The 22,174-nt window shown below is 41.0% G+C and overlaps 1 protein-coding gene across 1 annotated transcript in view; it reads left to right on the forward strand.

The window, feature by feature from the left end:
• BTBD9 (BTB domain containing 9) overlaps positions 1-22,174 on the forward strand; it is a 476,557-nt gene that overhangs the window by 367,499 nt on the left and 86,884 nt on the right. Inside the window, exon 9 of the mRNA XM_012464347.2 lies at positions 18,508-18,615. Coding sequence (XP_012319770.2) covers positions 18,508-18,615 — 108 coding nt within the window. The remainder of the gene's footprint in view (positions 1-18,507; positions 18,616-22,174) is intronic.

A 22,174-nucleotide genomic window follows, 5' to 3' on the forward strand; every position in this document is an offset into this window, starting at 1 on the left:
TTGGAATTTTAACAGGTCTCCATATTTCATGTATTTTTGTTTATTTTTAAAAACTGCTTTATTGAAATATAATTCACATGCCATATAATTCACCCATTTAAAGTATATAATTCAGTGGGGGCTTTTTCCCATTTATTTTTAAAAGCTTCCCTTAGAATTCATAGCTTCTGGATATATCTTAAACAGTACTATAATATATTTTCTATTATTCTCAGCTTCAAAAAGTTCTGTAGCTGGTCAGGTGTGGTGGCTCACACCTGTAATCCAGCACTTTGGAAGGCTGAGGCAGGCAGATCACCTGAGGTCAGGAGTTCGAGACCAGCCTGGCCAACATGGTGAAACCCTGTCTCTAGTAAAAATACAAAAATTAGCCAGGTGTGGTGGCGGGCACCTTTAATCTCAACTACTCAGGAGGCCGAGGCAGGAGAATCACTTGAGCACAGGAGGTGGAGGTTGCAGTGAGCCGAGATTGCACCACTGCACTCCAGAATATAAATAAAAGCCTATGTCTGCTTATTGCATAATTCCAACCCAAAGTAAAAGGCATTATTGACTATATATGTTTGATTTCATATTCATGACACTTACTTCTTGGCAAAAACTTCAAGCTTCTGTTGCAAACACTTAATATACTGGCTTTCTGTAACTGGTCTCCTGTGCTTTGCTAGCATAGTGATAATTCATGCCACAATGAAATTTGGGAGGCAGGGTGAGATCACCAGTACCTCCTGATCGAGCAAAATCAGAATAAATTTTATTTGGTTTGGTTTTACTATAGTTAAATATAGTTTATCATATCCAAACTCTTACCTAAATTGTCAGTTAAAGTGGAGTCTGTTAACCAGATGTGTTTGGTCAACCAAAGCAGAGTTGACTATTCTTGTATACATACAAAATTCCAAAATCAGAAATTTCACTGCATGTCTATATTACTTTGTAGTGACAGATGAATTATAACAAAAGTACCACTAGAAATAGTATTTTCAGTCTTTAAGATCTGGAGTTGAAAAAGTTAAGTCTATCTTCCTTGGAATGAAATGACAGATTTTTTTTTTTAAAGACCTCTTACTTTCAAAGAAGATCCAGTTAATGACTGTCATACTATCTCCGGTCTTTTCCTCTTCTAACTTCTTGGTTAGTGTGGTTGGTTTTTTGGTAGGATTATAATGAGTATTTCTGACTTTGGGGACATTTGAAACAAGAAGTACGGTCCATGGGAGGGTAATTATAGCAATAGGACAATTTCGAATCTTCGGAGAAGAAGTACAAATACACTCTGCTTTTCCTCCCGCCATTTCTTTGTGCCTTCCCCTATACCCATCTTCACTGCTTCCTAAAATTGTGGTCAAGAAGATGCTGATCAGATTAGTCTGTTTGCAACACTCAGATTAGGCTCAGAATAGTTCAGTGGAATCACTTGTGTCTTTGGTCTCCCACTGGGCCCTAAGTGGCATGAGCCAGGATCACTACAGCCTAGAAGGAGGCCCTGCCTTCCTGCTTTGTACTTCCCTCTCCTCCATCTCTCCTGACTGTTCTCCTCTGTGTTGTTCTTTACGACAAAGTGGTAAGCTGATCCATCCTTTTATCTCCTTGGATACTCTTACTTTCTCTTTCCTAGGGCAGTAAGGGTAAGAATCTTTAATGAAACCAATTTCTAACAGGGTTTATCTATTTCTTTTTTTTTTTTTTAATTGCATTTTAGGTTTTGGGGTACATATGAAGAACATGCAAGATTGTTGCATAGGTACACACATGGCAGCGTGATTTGCTGCCTTCCTCCCCTTCACCTATATCTGACATTTCTCTATTTCTAACTCAGCTCAGGGGCAGCTCAGTGCTAGGCAGTGGGGGGCAATGATCTCCTCATATTTACTCTGATTATCTGGAATGGTCATTCCCTTTTATCTGTGGTTTTGCTTTCTGTGGTTTTAGTTACCTGCAGTCAACTGTGGTGCACAATATTAAATGGAAAATTCCAGAAATAAACAATTCAAACGTTTTAAATTGCATGTCGTTATCTCTACTTTTGAATTGTGTGACTGTGTGATGAGATTTCACACTGACCTGCTCCATCCTGCCTGGAAGTTGAATCATCCCCTTGTCCAGCATGTCCAGTTGGACAGTAGTCCAGCATATCCAGCCAGTAGTCACTTACAGCTATCTGGCTGGGACAGCTATCTCAGTTATCAGATCAAAAATACGTAGTATACAGTATATAGGGTTGTATACTGTCTGTGGATTCAGGCATCCACCGAGGATCTTGGAATGTACCCCACATGGTTAAAAGGACATTACTGTATTAAAAAGTGTACTGGGTTGATTTTTCCTAACATTATAGTGGTAAGTACCAAGAATAAGCTTTGGATGTTGACAAAAGGACAGAGAAGGCCTCCTGGCTTGCTTTGGTTTGAAGCTGTTCAGGCATAACAAACTTGCGAATAGGGAGTGCTCCATATCCTATATCCTTTGCATTAGGTTTTTGGGCCAAAAATTGTACTAGTGCTAACAATAAAGTATCCCTTTTGCTTCTCATTTGCTGGAACTTTCCTCGGCTTATACTTACCTCAAGAACCTTGTGGGAAGGGTCGGTTGGGATCTAGAACATTATCTCTAATTCCTTTAGATAATTATATACCATTTAATTGTCCTCTGAGGTCCAGTACAAATCTCTTGTCATTTATTTTCCTGATATCTGACCTTTCTGTATCCATCTCTTTTCTGAGGTTAAGAGATAATAAAGATCATATAATCAAGTACTGTTTTTATTAGAAAGTTCATAGTAACCCTGTTAGAAATAGATAAACCATTATCTGTAGAGAATTGCTTGAGAATTGGTGGTAACCAGATAAATAATATTTTGTTGATAATAGCCCTATTAGCAAAATAGGAAAATGGCTTTGTCACGATTGTGTTCACTGTAGTGAGATTTTAGCTGTACACGTTAGACTCAGAAACAAGCAGAAAATTCATGGAGATTAGTTGCATCTATTTGGGAAGAACGTGTTAAACAGAGTCATCCATTTAAAATTGGTTTCATGAAAGATTCTAAATGAGTAGTTCTGTTAAAATGCCAAGTACTATAAGATTTTTATTGTTCTGTGGTCATAGACTGCCCTGGCCAGCTATCTTGTAAAATGCTTTTTATAATCACAATAGACAGAGCTGGCAACAGGACAGATCTGTACAAATCCGTTTTCTCCTAGTGACCAACAAACAACTCAGCACTGTGTGCTTAATTGGTGTGTTTTAGTCTATAGTGTCATCTTCCGCTGTAACTGATATATTATTATTTTACTACTCTCATATTAACTGCCTTATCAGTGAGTATAAAACTTTGTTTTTTTGACATAGTTTATCGACTTTAAATGTCTCTATAATTTCTTCACCCTGCCCTACTACTTCCATCCCCTCTAGTAGGGATCTGGAGCACAGTGCTCAATGACTATCCTGTTTGCACATCTTCAGTTTCAGAATGTAGCTCCTGGGCACTTTATCAGTTCAGGGAGTAAGGAGGGTTTGGGAATGGTTTTCATTTTTAATTGGAGCTGCTGCTGCTGCTGCTTTTTTTTTTTTTTTTTTTAATCCCATTTTCTTTGTAGTTCTTTTACTCTTAGGAGAAATACCAGAAATTTAGGGTGAAAGGCAAGCCAAGAATTGCCAGTACAGTTCTCACAGTAACAAAAATGAGATTGTGACTACAGCACAATCTAAAAGCTCCATGTAGAATTCGCTGCATTAAAATCTATTGAAACAACAGAAGAAAGGGAATTTAGACATTTCTAGGCCAAGCTCAGCCTTAGTTTAAACTGTATCTTTATTTCTTACCTTGGCACTGTAGCCCTTTACTGCTCAAATAGAACAGCTTTAGTTTTCTGTCTATGCCTGGGGTTGGTAAACTTTTCCACAAAGGGACAAGTAGTAGATATTTTAGGTTTTGTAGGCCATACAGTCTCTGTGGTGCAACTGTTCAACTCTGCTGAGGGGCATGGCTGTGTTCCAATAAAACTTTATTTACAAAAATAGGCATCCACAGGCCATGGATTACCAATGCCTAATTCATTCAGCTCCTTTCCTCACTAACATCTCTGGCCCATACAGGCAAAAGTGAAGAATTAGAGAAGTTCATTTGCCCCTCATGGTTTAAAAAACGCGAATAATAATAATAAGCCTATTATTAAAAAATGTGAATATTAAAAATCACCATTTAGTTTGGGGACAAGACATAATACCATGACCACTGGGTTTTCCCTACTGTGTTTTGTCATTGAATGGGCCTTATGGGCTGCCACAAGTTGGGGCCAATAGGAAGTCCTTGCAGATGAGGCTTCAGTCCTGAACTCTGAGCTCAGAAGAGCAGTTCTACTTTTAGCTGTTTTAGATACTGAGATTCTTCCAAGATGTTGTTTGGAAAAGAGATTCTTTTGCTAAAGAATGTTTTTTAAAATATTGATTTATATTTCTTTGCAAGTTGTATAATGCCTCTTTATAATGGATACTTTATAAAAGTGCCAAAGATTTATCATATATCACTTTGTAATTAAAAGGAAAAAATAGTCTTGAAAAAGGAATCACAAATCACGTAAATTAAAATCCATCTCCCTCCCTTCCTCTATCCCCCTACCTACCACTTCCTGGATTATAAATCTGAGAGAATACAGTTGTGGAGCAAGACAGAGGCAGAGTTGGGACTCCTGCCTCCCATCTGATGCCACTGCTGTTCATTACACAATGCCTTGAAATGTGTAATGAATAACAGTGGCATCAGATGGGAGACAGGAGCCTTGTGTACATCAGAGGCTCAAGGAGAGTCATTGGAACCCTCTGTGGTCCTAATAAGCTAAGGGGATAACTAGTAACCTCACTGTTTTCTTCTTACCTGCTCATGCTACCTCTTCCCTTTGGCTGCTAAGAGCCTCCAAGCTCTCAGTTCCCCCCAGGATATTCATGTGTATCCTGTGCACATAGTTCCAGCACCAGCTTCTTGGAGGTGACCTCAGGGATATTTCCCAGCCCCAGACACCTGTTGATTTTCCAGACACTCTCATGCGTGACTCAGATAGGCTGGGGTCCTCTTCTGCCCCACTGCAGAAATAGCAATGCTGGCTCTTGGGGATTCAGTGCCAGAGTGGGAGGATCCTGAGAAATCTGAGATCTCACCCACTTTTGGCATGATTTCTTTCCTGGCTTGTGAAAATTCCTGATCTTTTTTGTCCATACCTTCCTGAATGGGAGTCAGGGCAGTGATGCAGAGGGGTGTGAGGGGTGTGTGTTTGCATGCACATTGGATGCCTGCATGGCATCAGGACAGTGTTCTCAGGATGCCCATGTAGGTCCTATCAGCCAAAATAAGAAGAAAATTAAAGGGGTCCAGCAAATAGGATTATGAGGCATAGGGGACATAAACGTTTGTTCTTGATGAGGAAGAGTGAACTGGCTGAACAAAAGAAACAGTTTAATTTGCAGAGAGCAATATTCTAATGAAGCTTCATGCTGTGCTTGAGTGAATGTCGCAAGGTCTAGCTGCAGCAGGGCCTTGGATAGCTAGAAGTGATTTATTCATCTCTGCTTCCATCACTCAGATTTCTTTCCCTCAGTCATCCAGTGTCTATCACCAGAAAGCCTGGTTTCTGTATAGGAGTTTACCCTGGTAGCTTGCCTGGAATACATTTTGAAGGATTAGTGTACATGGCACGGAGACTGGCCTCTGTGCCCAGTACACTCTGGTGAATATTCATGTCGGCACCTGGGAGAATTATTTCTAGAAAGGCAATTCTTGCAGAATCCATTCCAAAGAAGGAATGCTTTTCTTGTGTTACGATCCCTCAACCAAACAAATGTGGAAGAGGGGAAGCTACTCTGCAGTTCTGGGGAGTATTCATGAGACAGAAACAACATCCTCACATCTCTGGCAATGGTGAGGAGAACTGCAGACCCTCCCTTTACAGAGTCTTTGCCTGGGCCTCCTGTTCAGTATAGGTGATTGCAGGAAAAAAAGAAAGCAACTGCCCAGTTAGCCTTGGGTCCTATAACCCACACCAGTTTGGTTTAATTACAGCTGTTTAGCAGTTAGGAAAGCTAGCGTTATTAATGTTCAGCTGAAAACGTTTGAATTAAAACGTGTGATCCCAGCTTTGAAGACTTGGATCAAGAAAACTATACTGAGTGGCCAGTGATCAAAAGAATTGCACTAAAAAACTTAATTAGCCGTTTTTTCCTCTAGCTGTTACAAAAAAATACATAAAATATTGCTTTATTTTTCTGGCTTCTCACCATTCTTCAAAAGATTTATCACATAGTTACATACTAAATTGATTAATTATCTTTTGTTTATAAGAATTTATAGTTAGTAGTTAGGATTTTCACCTTTATATATTGGTGGAGATATTGCTGTTATTATTCTCATTAATGTTGTCTCTTTTTTAATGGTAAGTCGTGTACCACATGGAATTATGATTTATTAGACATCTCAGCTTTCAAACAGAATAACGTACTTATTCTAAGTGTTTAAATTTTATAGCACTTGCAACTTATTATAGTTTTGTGTTTTAGAGGGTAGTTGTTTTCATGTGAGAGCCTTCACAAACTATTTCATGAAAGAAGTCCATGAGAGAAGGGACTAACAGGAAGGCAATTCCAGAACAAGTAGATAGAGACACAGACAGCATTTCACTGTCCCTGCCCCACCGGGATGAACAGATTTGGGAATGCAGTGGGAGGAGGGCAGTAGTAACTCCGCCAAGCGAGAACCTGAAGGAGGAATGAACCACAGCTCGCACTGGTGGTAAGGCTGAAGGAGGTCTGACTTGGATGGGCAAGTGTTTTCAAATCATTTCTAGCAAGAGCTCTAGACTTTGTAGATTGTGCCCTGTGGGGAAAAGAAGATGATTTAAAGCTGGAGCAAAGGTTGAAACCCAGATCTGATTTGGGTGAAAAGGTCAGTCTGATAAGAAAGAGAAAGAGGTGTGGGAAAATAGTACTGGCTGTGTTAAGAGAGACCAGAGAAGAGATTTGGTAAGAACAAAAATAGAGAGATTACATGATTGAATAGGAAGAGTTTTGCCTGTCGTTCATCCGTGTGGGAACATTCTCCTGACTGTATTATTCAGAGGTGAGCCTTCCCACCTGCTTTGCCCTTCCAGTCTTTCCCTTTATCACCAGGTCAAGAGAATGCAAAGATCTGCATGTAGCTAAATCGTGAGTTCTCCCACAGATAGAGATTCCTGTGAAAACGTGACCCAAGGGAACAGGAAGGAGCCATGGCTCTTACTAAATTTCTCTTTGGTGCTGCCTCTTAGTGTGTTGTAGGCTGTGTGCATGTGAGCACAAATTAGCCTGTGGTCAGAGGAGGGGCAGGAGAACAAGCTCAAAGGATGAAATCGCAGTCAGAATGGATATTTTTCACAAATTATCCTTATATGAGACTCTCCAAAATGGTGTTGGGGCTGGGGTGGAGTACTGGCAGGGGGAGATTGTTTTTGGATTGAAACATCATTTCAGAACACTGAAAATACCGTGGTGGAATAAGTGACCCAGGTTTTGTAAGAAGGTTGATTTATCTATAGTTCGCTTTCCGCCTCTCCTCTTTCCATCCTAACACAGCTCTCCTGCTCCCCATTTCTCCTTCGGTTGAACTCTGTAGAGCGTCTGATGTGTATGGCATTGTGCTGGGGAATACCAAGATAATTAACCATGCATGATCCCTGCACTCTAGAAGCATGGTCCAGTGGGTTCTCCTGAATGGACTTGGTCTGAAGAGCTGAAGGGAGGGGCCACTGGATGGTGTTATGCAGGGAACCTGGATCCCAGGTGACTGTACTTCCCTACCTGTTGGATGAAGGCCCACACTGGGGCTATTTTGTTTCACAGGAATCATAAACGTTAAGTAAAAATCCAAGAATTCTTAACACTCAGCTGTAGATGAGTACATTTTGAGCTCTTCAATGTGTCTGTTATCACCTTCCTAATAATTTCATAGAATTGAGGACAGAGAACAGAAAAGCTCACACAAATGCATATTGCCCTTAGCTATTAACAGAAGAAACTGATTCAGGCCTTTTAAATTCACAACAGCCCGTAATAGCCTTCCTAGCAAATGAAGCTAAAAGCCAGCTGGACCTGATGCCTGGGAGCTAAGACTTATGGTCTGGGCAAGACCTTGGCATTTCTGTCTCTTAAACATCCTTTTCTTTCTTTTTTTCTTTCTTTCTTTTTTTTCTTCTTTTGAGATGGAGTTTTGATCTTGTTGCTCAGGCTGGAGTGCAATGGCGCATACTCAGCTCACTGCAGCCTCCGCCTCCCGGGTTCAAGCAATTCTCCTGCCTCAGCCTCCCAAGTAGCTGGGACTACAGACATTCGCCAACACTCCCGGCTAATTTTTTGTATTTTTGGTAGAGATGGGGTTTCACCATGTTGGCCAGAATGGTCTCCATCTCTTGACCTCGTGATCCACCCGCCTTGGCCTCCTAAAGTGCTGGGATTACAGGCGTGAGGCACCGCACCCAGCCTAGACATCCTTTTCTAATCCTGCTGGTGAGCCAAATCAGGCTGATCTCACTGATTGTATATACTCATCATGAGGAGAAAGCTGCTAGGATCAAGGCAGATGGCCTTGCTGCGGAGAGGGAAATTGGTGATGCCAAATTTAAACACGAGAAAGATCGGTAAAAGCTGCATACCTGCCTAGTGTGTCACTGCAGTGCCCAAAAGGTCTGTAATATATTGTGACTTCACCTATTAAAATATCATAAGACTTGCCTTCGCATCATCATTGCAAAATTTTAAAAAAATACCATTTGAAGGGTTCCCAATATTTTTGATGCCAACATTTTGCTTAAGGAAGGGGCTGTATTACAGTCACTTTGCAAAATATGAGAATGCTTTTCTTCTCAAGAACTGTTTGGCCTGGACAAATTTTTATCATATTTCCACGTTGAAATTTCTCTCTCTCTCTCTCTCTCTCGGTTCAACTGATTCTCCTGCCTCAGCTTCCTGAGTAGCTGGGATTACAGGTGCCCGCCACCACACCCAGCTAATTTTTGTATTTTTAGTAGAGACAGGGTTTTGCCATTTTGGCCAGGCTGGTCTTGAACTCCTGACCTTAGGTGATCCACCTGCCTCGGCCTCCCAAAGTGCTGGGAGTACAGGCATGAGCCACCATGCCCAGCTGAGAATTTTCATTAAATTGGACTGTGTAGTATGAAGTCTAGATCATAAGCCTGGGGCAAAACTTATTTGTTAAAAGAAAAAAAAGAGTTTGTCAAGTGATTAAATAATCTGTAAAAGATTGCTTGGGCAGTGTTTAGCCCATGTAAGAAAATTAAGCAGGAAACTTAGAAAAATAGATTTGCATTGAAAGCAGGAAGTGTGCTGATTATAAATTGTTTTTTTTTTCAAATGTGATAATGTATGCAAAAACATTTTGAAACTAGTGAGGTCTGTGTGAATGTGAGGTGGGACTATGATTAATTGTTCACCATTCATTCCACACTCAGTATCTAATGAATAATGCAGCTGCAGCCATGCTATTTGGTAATGTAGTGTTAGCTTTTATGTTATCACCTAAAACTTGAAATTAAAAACTTAATCCCTCTAAGAACTGAAAAGATAGTCTTAGTTAGCTGTTAAAACTTGGTGGTTTGGGGCCAGGCATGGTGGCTCACCCCTGTAATCCCAACACTTTGGGAGGCCAAAGGCGCGTGAATCACTCCTGAGGCCAGGAGTTTGAGACTGGCCTGACCAACATGGTAAAACCCCGTCTCTACTAAAAATAGAAAATTAGCCGGTCCTGGTGGCGCATGCCTGTCATCACAGCTACTCAGGATGCTGAGGCAGGAGAATCACTTGAACCTGGGAGGCGGAGGTTGCAGTGAGCCGAGATTGTGCCATTGCACTCCAGCTGGGGCAACAAGAGTGAAATTCCATCTCAGAAAATAAAAAGTTGGTAGTTTTAGTCAGGTGTGGTGGCTTACGCCTGTAATCCCAGCACTGTGGAAGGCTGAGGCAGGCAGGTCGCTTGAGCTCAGGAGTTTGAGACCAGACTGGGCAACTTGGCAAATCCCCTTCTCTACAAAAAAAATACAAAAAAATTAGCTGGGCATGGTGGCATGCACCTGTAGTCCCAGCTACTTGGGAGGCTGAGGTAGGAGGATCACCTGAGCCCAGGAGGCCCAAGATTGCACCACTGAACTCTAGCCTTGGCAACAGATTGAGACTCTGTCTAAAGAAAAGAAAAAAAAAAAAGGTTGGTAGTTTTGTATTGTCTCCATGTTTTGGAAAGTTTTGCCCCATCCAGCTATCCATAGTTACATCCTCCAGGTAGAGTCTCCACTGATATTTTTCCACTTTCAGGTAATTTACCTAGATTATACCATATCTCTCATGGTGTGTGGGCTTTAAATAAGTGAAATGATTATACTATATTGAATATAAGATTTGATGAGAAAGAAAATCCGTCCTTAAATTTCCCCCTTTCTCTATGAGCCAGCCTACACAGTGGAGCCAAAGTGTATACTTTGCCACCTCCTCACATGTTTGTAATCCTGGGCTTCAGTTGACTAAACAGGGAAACTACATATAGCAGACAACCAAGAGCTTCTGCTTGCCTTTTCCCTGGCTAGCTGCAAGAGAATATTGTTAGCCAGTGTCATTGTTTCCTCCCCTGTTAGAAAAGTCACCCTCCACGTCCCAGCTGTGAGAGATTAAACACTAGGAGACAGGAGGTAGACTCTCTGATGTCCTTTGACTAACGCACTTCCCAAGAACCCACTCCATCTGATGAGCAGCCGGTTTTTCCCTTCTCCTGCTGGTGGGACACTGGTGTTCCCTTTGCCCTGGAAGGTCATGACCCATGCAGAGGCAGGCCCCTGCGGTGGCAACACCTCAGGAGTTCTCATGTATGGAATCTGCAGGGCAGCCGCCTGGTCTACTTCACACACTTTTGAGAAAACATTGTTACTGGGCTCTAGGCTCCTGCTGAGAATCTCATTTTGGACTCAGTGTCCTCCCGCAGCTCTTCTCAGCTGGACCTTGCTCCCCACCTGAGGGTGAAGCTACATCATCGAACTCTGTGACAGCTGACAATAAGGAGCCCTCTCATCTTTGGGAAAGTCCCTCTTTCTCACCAGTAAAGTTGTTTCTCTGAAGCTGTAGTAATTCCTTCTGGCAGCTGTTACAGGCTCCCTCCTGCCTCTCAGTAGCAGAGATTAGAATAGAGCCCCTACCTTGTTTGTCTTTCTGCTTCTCATCTGGAGGAGCAGGAACTGGACTTTTCTGAATAAGGTGAAAGTGCTGAAGTTTCCCTTTGTCACCACAACTCCTTGCCTTTCTCCCTCAGCTTTACAGCTGTCGCATCTGTTCTTTGCATCCTGACCTCTGATCCCTCTCTGTTCTGAACATTAGTCTACCATCTCTGATCCCGCTTACCTCCTCAGCAGCCTACAAGTGGTCATTACTTTTCCTGGCCCTTCATTCCCTGACCCTGGCCTGTATCCTCCTTGTCACTGTTGGCTCTGCTTCCCCAGTGCCACTGCTCAGGAGAGTTATAAACTACACTGACTGTTCTGTCTTTGCAAGGCTCTCTCCCTGCGGCTCCACTGATGCCACTGAGCCCACTCCAAAGCCTGTTTTGCCTTGCCACCGCATACCACAGTCTTACCACTCTCAGCTTCTACATAGAATCTTCTTTCATACTTGAACGAAAAGACTGCCATCATAAGGGAGCGTTCCCACCATCCCTGCTCTTTACTTCGTTGTCTCTCTGGTCCTGTAGCCATAATGGTACCATTTCCATCCTCATTGCTGTAACATCTACTCTTGTTGAATACCTTTTCTCAGTGCCCTCTGCTAGGAGCTTATCTTTGGCCCTTTTAGTTCCAAGTAACAGAAACCAAATAAAGATAGCTTAAGCCACAAATGGGGACTTTAGTTAAGTGACTAGAAGATCTCTCATGGAATACTAGGGCAGAAACTCAGAGGGCCCTGTAGGTTCTAAAACCAGACATTGGAATCTGTCAGCACCCCAGGCAGCCCTCCTTGGGCTGCACAGCCTGTGGTCTCTGCTTCTCATTGCAGATGTCTCTCTGCTTCTGTACACCTGTGATCAAAGAGGGTCGCACCAGAATGCCTGTATTTTCATCATCTCATTTTAAGTGAACGGGACACATTAAGCTAGAATCTCACATAATTCTAAATTTTCTAGAAAGGAAATCTGATTAGCCCAGCATGGATTGGGCAGCTTCCTAGGATGCAGCAAATCCAGAGGATAAACTGAGCTCAGGAACCTCCCACGTCCACCTTGAGGTTGGGCTGGACAAACAGTTGTCAAAGATAGGAGTTACTGTGTAATGAACAGACATACCCCAAAAAACCTCTGCATATGCTGTAACAGAATTATTACATGTTAGAACTGGAAGAGTACTGAGAAGCCATCAAATCTCGACATTTAATGTCACAAAGGATGAAACCAAAGTATACATTAAGTGATTTGCCTAATATTATTTAGTAGTTATTAAGTAAATATTTTTTGAATTGTTGAATGGAAGACAATTATTTCTGAAGAACTTAAAGGATCCCTAACAAAGAATAGCTGTATAAATTGTCATCACATGCATAATGCAGACTTTCCAATTAGAATGGTACAATTTGGATCTTTCTTCACAGACTAATGAGAGAGCAACTGTTTTAAAGACTGGAAAACTCAGTCCACTGGGTTTTCCTTGAGTCGCTTCTGACTCAAGCCACAAAGACAAGAATTTTGAAAACATATTCACTATTGAATTTTGTATCAAAACACCAGCAAGGAGAGCAATTAGTTGCTGTAAACTGAACCCCTGGTAATCAATGTTATGCAGTCAGCCAGAGCATTTATGGAAGATGTAAGCAAAATCACATCTGCTAATCAATTAAAAAAAAAAAAAGCCCAGCACTTCACTGCTTTTAGGGAAACTTCACAATGAGAATAAGGGAAGATGGAGGAGACAACATATATAATACCACCAGGCATTTCATGCTGTGCTCATTAGTTAGAGAGGTTGTGGCAACAGCTAAACACCGACCTGATCTGCATCAATAAATCTTGGCCAGCAACTTCCTTTATTCAGCCCCTTTTGAAAATGGCTTCTGATCTATGGGTGGATGTGTGCAGTATGTGTTTAAGGAGCTCATCTCAGTTAAGGTCATAGAGAATGTCTGTCCTGGGCGAAGCAAGCTCACTATGCAAACATTCCCAGCTAGTTTACAAGTCAGAAATAGCTCTATGTTGTTGCAGGCACAAAGACAGAAGAATATACTTTTCAGGCAGCCAAAGAAGTGAAGGGAGTTGGTAGAATAAAATTCCTCTCAGTAGAAAAGCAGAGATTGTATCCATTTTTTCTTTAGTGTTTTTCAGCTGCGGTTGCTTTTTTCAATCAAATCAACAAAGGGGTTTAATTCCTGGCTAAGCCTAAATTCCAAGCAAATGTTCATCCTGGCGCATGAGTTAGAAGTTCTTTTTAAAACTTCAGCGTGTAGGTTGTCTGAGCCCTAGGCTCAATGACCTGAGATCCATCAGTGTCCCTTTTCCACTCAGGAGTCACTATGACCCCACATCTCCAGCCCCTAGGGACTCTTAATAGAGGAATAGAGAGGGGATGTCTCAACCACTATGAGCACTTGGCTGCTGTTCAGAAAAAAAAGAATTTAGGCCAGGAGATATTATTGAGGTAAAGATCGATAGACTAGGCTAATAAAAATTAATACCTTCAGCATACAAACTATGATAGGCAGTGGATTAATATCCTTTAAATATAGAGGACATTTTGTAAGTCATTAATAAAAACATAAATATAAGTAGAAAATGGGTAAAATGTTCAAGCTCAGTAAGTTAAAAATTACAGATTAATGAGATACTTCAACTATCAAATTAGCAGTATTTTTAAACATAATATATAATATTGGTGATGATGCACAGAAACAGGCATTTGTTATACAATGCTGGTAGTGTTAATATAAATTGGTATAGATTTTTGCTTGGGGTTGGGGGGAATAGAAGAAGTCTACAGCTATTTTGTGATATATATCAAAGCCTCAAAGTGTTTATATGCCCTGCTCCAGGAGTTTCACTTACAGAATCATTCAAAGACAATAATCATAGATTTAGCTTAAGAATGTTTATCACAAAATTTTCATAATAGGCTGGACTCAGTGCCTCATGCCTTTAATCCCAACACTTTGGGAAGCTGAGGTGGAAGTATTGCTTAAGGCCAGGAGTTGGAGACTAGCCTAGGCAACAAAAAACTTTTTTTTGTAAATATCAGCTGGACGTGGTGGTATGCACCTGTAGTCCTAGCTACTCAGGAGGCTGAAGCAGGAGGATCACTTGAGCTCATGAAATCAAGGCTGCAGTGAGCTACAACTGTGCCACTGCATTCTCCAGCCTGGGCAACAGAGCAAAACCCTGTTTCCAAAGGAAAAAAAAAAAAGAATTTTCGTAACAGTGAACTATTATCAACTATTAAGTGCCTAATAATAAGAGATTGATTAAAGTGTGGAACATCCTTACAGTGAAATACTATGAAGTCAGTACATATGATATAGAAGAATATTTGATGATACAAAAAGTATTCATAACAGACCATTAAGCAAAAGTAGCAAGTTACAAACCATATGCACTGTGTGTGTATGTTTTAAAAGTTACTGGAATTTCAGATATCTTCATTTTAAAATAATAATTTGCCTTGAAACAAATTAGAGGACTTTTATAGAATAAGCTACTTATAGAGCATGATATGTACAACTTAAAATGTTCCTCAAATATGTTATCACTCCAAGAATATCTACTAGAGCATTTATGATACTCATAATTTGTCTTCCTTTTTTAATCTTCTCCATATCCTGTATCTTCAAGGCAGTCATTTTCCATGAAATATTTTCAGATCTGGTCAGGTTCTATCCCAAAAGGGACTGACTGTTTTCACTTCGATCCTCTGTAGAAACACTAGTTTATGATTACCTAGAAGGATAATTATGATAACCCTGGCTCTCCATACATAATTAAAAATTCCATTGGGGAAAATAACCTCAACATTATCTTCCAACAAACCTGTTTCTACCAGAGCTGTTAAATGAAGAGAATGATTAATTGATTGGACCTTTTCCCCTAGTTTTAGTCTACTGTGTCAGAGTTACGAATGATTTCAATCCAGAACATGTTTGGAACATATGCCATGAACAGAGCCCACATGTCTGAAGCAGAGTTTTTAAAAAGAGAAAGATCAAATGTCTTTCTAAAGTTCTTATAATCGAAGTGAGAGCCAAACATAGAAGCAAAAAATACACTTTTAAAAGTTACTCAAAATAAATATAAATTAGCATAGGCTAACTGCATAAAAGTGCTAAGAGACTAGGATAATATTCGAGGAAATGACTAATGAAGGAAATGATTCACTTTCTTATAAGCAAATTAGTGTAATCTAAGAGTAGAATTTTGGGACACTCAAGAACAACAGAGTGGCATCCTTTGTGATTCATTCAGGGTACTTTGAGAGAAGAGATTAAACACCAAGGCGTATTAACGGGAATCAGTAGGTATCATCTGTGTGTGCCTTCCAAACACATTTAACAGTTTTCTCTACTTACAAGATGAGCTCAAAAATACTAGGTAGTATGGGTTTAACTGATTGCAAACAGAATTACAATAGAAAATAAAGAATGAAAGGCAAGGCGAGACCTTTAGGAGGCCAGGCAAGAGGGTAGATGGGGGCCACATGTTTGACCTCGCCTGGCCAATACAGTGAGACCCTATCTCTACAAAATAATCTGTGGGTTTTTTTTAATTAGCTGGATGTGGTAATCCCAGCTACTTGGGAGGCTGAGGCAGGAGGATTGCTTCAGCCCAGGAATTTGAGGCTGCAGTGAGCTATGATTGCACCACTACACTCCAGCCTGAGCAACAGTGTGAGAAACTGTCCCCACAAACTCCTCCCCCTTGCAACACACACACACAAACAGACAATAGTAAAGGAAAACGGGAAATACAGGCAGTCCTCGTCCTCGGTAATAGCTTTATATGTGACACTAAACTGAATTTGTTGTGCAAAGGATTTTCACTGATTATAATCATAAGATTAAGGAAAAATAATACAAACGACTTTTATAGAGTGTTAGGCTAGAGGCTGTAAATTATGAACCAGATATATAAAGTGAGAGTAATGGAAACATTTGGCAGTGGGATTACAGAAATGGGCTTCTGGTGAAGGTACCAGCTTAGAACCTTGTATCATTTCCACCACTCAGTCACTGTATGAGTTTAGAAAAGTTACTGAATAAGCTTTAATCCTCACTTGCAACGTCTGTAATTTCCTAAGGGTAATAGTGCTTGCTAAGAGAATATTTAGAAGGATTTTAATAAGACAAATTGTATAGAGAACTTAACATAGGGCCTGATATACAGTAAACATTAAAGAAATGTTGGCCATCATAATCATTATTACTGGTGTTGTTACAAAGAATGTATTTGCTCAGCAAGCACTGACTGAGTTTAAGCTCCATGTGAGACATGATGTCAATGGTGTAGAAAAAATCAGTAAGACATAGGCATTGCCTTCAAGGAGCTGACTATCTATGCCAGCTGGTAGAGGAAGCAAACACACCTGACCAACTATAAAGAAAAAGATTCACAGTTTGTATAGGAAGGGCTTTTAAGGCCGAAATAATAGAAAACAATATCTGTCTCCCCTGTGGCACTGTCAGAAGCAAAATACTAATCCTGTATTGTAATGCTCAGATTCTTTTTTTTTAAGAAGCAGAGTCTCGCTCTATTGCCCAAACTGGAGTGCAATGGTGCGATTTCGGCTCACTGCAACCTCTGCCTCCTGGGTTCTAGCAGTTCTCCTGTCTGAGCCTCTCAAATAGCTGGGATTACAGGTGCACACCTCCATGCCTGGCTAATTTTTTGTATTTTAGTAGAGACGGGGTTTCGCCGTGTTGCCCAGGCTGGTCTCAAACTCCTGAGCTCAGGCAGTCCACCTGCCTCGGCCTCCCCAAGTGCTAGGATTACAGGCATGAGCCACCATGCCCCACCAGATTCTTTTTTAAAATTATTTTTTAGATTGAGGAATAACACACAGAGTGAACGGATCTTTTATGATTAGCTCAACTAATATTTACATGCATATATACCCGTGTAACTATCACTCAGATCAAAATTAGCACTCTTCCAGGATTCTAGAAAGTTCCCTTGTACCCTTTCCTAGTTAATATCTCCCCTGAGCTAACCACTATTCTGATTCCTGTCACCAACAGATAAATTGCTTTGAGCTTCATGTAAATGGAATTACACAGTTAATGCTTAAGTTCCTATCTGGGCAGAAAAGGGGCATAAGAACTGGACCAAGATAATCAATTTCTAAATAATGAAAGTTGTGCAAATGAATGTGTGTTTGCCTGTATCTCCAAATCAGATAACCCTACTACAGCTCTGTAAAAATCCAGGTGAGAATAAGAAGGAAGCTAAAACATGATTATAAAGGTCATGGGGTTATCACCAATTAGAAAATACTATAAGAAAAATTAATTGGACCAGCACAGCAGCTCACACCTGTAATCCTAGCACTTCGGGAGGCTGAGGTGGGAGGATCACTTGAGGCTAGAAGTTTCAGATCAGCCTGGGCAACATAGCGAGACCCTATCTCTACATAAAATTTAAAAATAGCCAGGCATGGTGGTGCATGCCTATAGCCGTAACTACTTGGGGGGCTAAGGCAGAAGGATCACTTGAGCCCAAGAGTTGAAGGCTGCAGTGAGCTGTGATCACACCACTGCATTGCAGTCTGGGCAGCAGTGAGAACTTATCTCTAAAAAAAAAATGTCAATTAGGCTGGGCATGGTGGCTCACACCTATAATCTCAGCACTTTAGAAGGCAAAGGTAGGAGAATCACTTGAGGCCAGGAGTTCAGGACCTGCCTGGGCAACATAGTGAGACTGTGCCTCTACCAAATAAAAAACAAAAATAGTGTGCACCAGTAGTCCCAGCTACTCAGGAGGCTGAGGTGGGAGGATCACTTGAGCCTAGGAGTTGGAGGCTACAGTGAGCTATGATTACAGCACTGCACTCCAGTCAAGATGACAGAGAAATACCTTGTCTCTAAAAATAAAAAATAAAAATAAATTAGAAATTACATATTCTCCCATGAGCAGTGGTTAGCCAAGCCAACTGGAGAGGAGAGCTAGAAGAAGCTGGAAGGGTGATCTGGGGACATCTTCTTTCTCCTAAACCAGTCTGAAGAACTTTGCCACCAATGGGGCAGAGGCTGCCTGGGCTTAGGTGACTTGTGAAAAAAACTAAAGATCAAAAGCCTCTCACTGCAGACCAGCTCTGCCTGTTCTCCTCATACTTTTGTTGGGATTCACTACTTTGTCCAGTCCTAGAAATGTGCTGGACAAAGGAGGTGGGTGGGAGGGAGATGCCCACAGCCTAAGGAAACAACCAGTTAGAATGTTTACAGCAATCTTATTTTTTCCCCTTTGTTCAGGTTACTACTTTGGGATTGTGATGATCGAAGCTATAGCTACTACGTTGAGGTTTCTACCAACCAGCAACAGTGGACCATGGTTGCTGACAGAACTAAAGTCTCCTGCAAGTAAGTTGTGTCTTTTTAGGAATTGATTCCTATTGAAAATACAGTCTTCCCACTGGATTCAGAGGTTCCAAAGAAGATTCATAGAATCACCAAATTACATTCTTATTTCAAGGTTGAAAACATACTCCAGTGATCTTCTCTTCAGTTTTGACTATTAAATACTTATAAGAAATTTACTTGATGTCACCAAACAAGGTTTCTCTATTCTGTGGTGTGAATTTGACTCACACTTTTGAAAATGACATGTGTACCTTAATAGGGAAAAGAAAGATACTTTCCTTATGCAGTCCTCTCTCAGACCCCCCTCCTGCACCACATCTCACACTACTTTTTAGGATTGTTTTCTCCCTTAGAGAACTTTGCTGAAGCAGTACATACTTTAGTAGTTATTATGGGGCTCTATCCTATTCCCCACCCTCATAGCATTCTCAGAGCTAGTGTCAATATTTGTCTCAGCTCAGTGTTAACTATGCTGTTACTCTAACTAAGGAAAGCCCTGTGCCTTATTTCTCCACAGGCAAACAGAGGCACTTAATGCATATGGCACTGGGGCTGTTTGGACTTGTCTGCTTTCAGCAGAAGATAGGAGAAAGGAGTCTGTGGGTTCCTAGCAGCCTGGAATCATGATACATGAAAAGAGCTCAGTGCCTCTTTGTGTAGAGCCAGAATCTCTAAGAGACAAGGTGGAGCACATGGAATTCTCTTTTTCTTTTTTAAATTGAGATATAATTCACATACCATAAAATTCACCCTTTTAAAGTGTATAATTGAGGGGGTTTTTAGTATATTCACAGCGTTGTGCAACCATCACTGCTGTCTAATGTTCTAGAACATTTTTATCACTCCAGAAAGAAACATCTTCCCCATTAACAGTCATTCCCTATTTCCCTCCAGCTCTCCCAGCCCCAGCATCCAATAATCTACTTTCTGTCTTTTCTTTATGGAACTGCATACTGTGGACATTTCATATAAATGGAATCACATAGTATGTGACCTTTGTTCCTACCTATTTCATTCACTTAGCATAATATTTTCAAGGTTCATTCATGTTATAGCATATATCTGAATTTCATTTCCTTTTATGGCTGAATAATATTCCGTTGTGTGCATATACCACATTTTGTTTATCTGTTCTTCAGTTGATAAACATTTGAATTGTTTTCATTTCTTGCCTATTATGAATAATACTGCTATGAACATTGCTGTACAAGTTTTTACGTGAACATATATTTTCAATTCCTTTGGATAGACACCTGAGAGTAGAATTGCTGGGTCATAGGATAAGTCTGTGTTTAACTTTCTGAGGAACTGCCGAATTTTTCACAGCAGCTGTACCATTTTACATTCCCACCAGCAATGTTTGAGGGTTCGCATTTTTCCACATTCTCACAAGCACTTGCTATTGCCCATGTTTTTGACCATAGCCATCCTAGTGGGGTGGAATAGCATATCATCAAGGTGTTCATGTGCATTTCCCTCATGGCTAATGGTGTTGAGCATCTTTTTGTGTGCTTACTTGGGGTGGGGGTAGGGTCTCACTCTGTTGCCCAGACTTGAATGTAGTGGTCCGATCAAGGTTCACTGTAACCTCAAATTCCTGGGCTTAAGCCTTCCTCCCAGCTCAGTCTCCCAGGTAACTGGGACTATAGTTGTGTGCCACCATGGCCAGCTAATTTTTTTTTTTGTAGACATGGCACCTCACCATTGCCTAGGCTGGGCCAGAATTTCTTAACAGTATTACTGATGGATTGTTTGATGCAATGTCTGACACCATCACCATTACTATTGTAGTAATTACCAGCATATATATATATATATGTATATTGGTTAGGTTAACTCTTGCTACTGTAACAAATAAGCTTCAATATTTCAGTGGCTTAACACAATAATTTATTTCTCAGTCACGGGACAGTCAGTGTGGTGTTCTAGTTAAGTGAATTTCCCAGAAGTGACTGAGGAACTCAGGCAGCTTCTTTCTTGTGGTTCTGCCATCTAGGTCCTTTTCAGCATCAGCTGCATTTAGCTGGCAGGAGAAAGAACAGAGAAGGTATACCTAGTTCTGAAAAGTCTTGCTCTAGGAGTAGCATACATGCCTTCCACTCACATGCCACTGAGGTGAACTAGTCACCTTGCCATACTGATGCTAATATGACTGGGAAATAGAGTCAGTTCCTGCCTGGGTAGCCACTTCCCAGTGGAGCACAGATCTTGTTACCATCTCAGCCTCTTCTTCCAGAAGCAGAGGGAAGATTTAAACCCAGGTTCTTGCCACTATACCACATTGCTTCTTAGGACTCAAAACACTACTAAAGAGGACTGTACTAACCTAGATGGTGAAAAGGGGGAAACAGAGTGGTTAACTTATTCCAAGCTCCTGGAACCTTTTTTATGTAACAGGAAGGCCTCCACGGCCCATGAACAACTAACTGTGCATCTGTCTTTCCAGTCTTTGCTTATTAGGTCCATAGCTCTCAGACCAGACCTTGTGCTTCCTGAGAGCTTGTCATCTTGTACATGTCTTAATGCTTACTGCCACCCATCTCTTGTCATTTCATGTTGTAAACTGGATTCCTCTTCTTGTTTATGTCCCTCTGTTAAAGGTTGACATGGTTTGGCTCTGCGTCCCCACCCAAATCTCATCTCGAATTATAATCCCCACATGTCGAGGGAGAGAACCTGTAATCCCCACGTGTTGAGGGAAGTGACTAGATCGTGGGGCAGTTTCCCACTTGCTGTCCTCATGATAGTGAGTGAGTTCTCATGAGATCTGGGTGTGTTATAAGTGTTTGGAAGTTCTTCACTCTTCTCTCTCCTGCTGCCTTGTGAAAAAGGTCCTTGCTTCCCCTTAGCCTTCTGCCATGATTGTAAGTTTCCTGAGGCCTCTCCAGCCATGTGGAACTGTGAGTCAATTAAAACTCTTGTTTGTAAGTTACCCAGTCTCAGATATTTCTTTATAGTAGTGTGAAAACAGACTAACACAAAGGTGCTATACAGTGTGGGCTTTCTTTTTTTTTTTTTTTTTTTTTTTTGAGATAGAGTCTTACTCTGTCACCCAGGCTGGAGTGCAGTGGTGTCACCTTAGTTCACTGCAACCTCCGCCTCCCGGGTTCAAGTGATTCTTCTGCCTCAGCCTCCCAAGTAGCTGGGACTACAGGTGTGTGCCACTGCACCAGGCTAATTTTTATATTTTTAGTAGAGACAGGGTTTCACCATGTTGGCCAGGCTTGTCTTGAATTCCTGACCTCAGGTAATCCGCCCACCTCTGCCTCCCAAAGTGCTGGGATTACAGGCGTGAGCCACTGGGCCCCCCCACAGTGTGGGTTTTTAACAAGGGCTGGTTGACTAACTATTGACCAGGTACATGTCATATTCGTTTTGTATTTAGTTAAATGGGACTTTTTTGGTTTCAAAGTCTTGTTCACTTACTAGATCCTCTTCTAGTAGCTTTGCGTTAAGTTAACATCTTTTTCCCTTTTTAAATTTTTTGTTTTCATTGGTGGATTTAAATAATTTATATGTTTTTAAGTTTGTATTTTAGCATTTAGATGCGATAGCAGTG

This window comes from Aotus nancymaae, unplaced genomic scaffold, assembly GCF_030222135.1.
Source record: "Aotus nancymaae isolate 86718 unplaced genomic scaffold, 86718_ANA_hifiasm-v0.15.2.pri h1tg000040l, whole genome shotgun sequence".
In the NCBI taxonomy this organism is placed as follows: Eukaryota; Metazoa; Chordata; class Mammalia; order Primates; family Aotidae; genus Aotus; species Aotus nancymaae.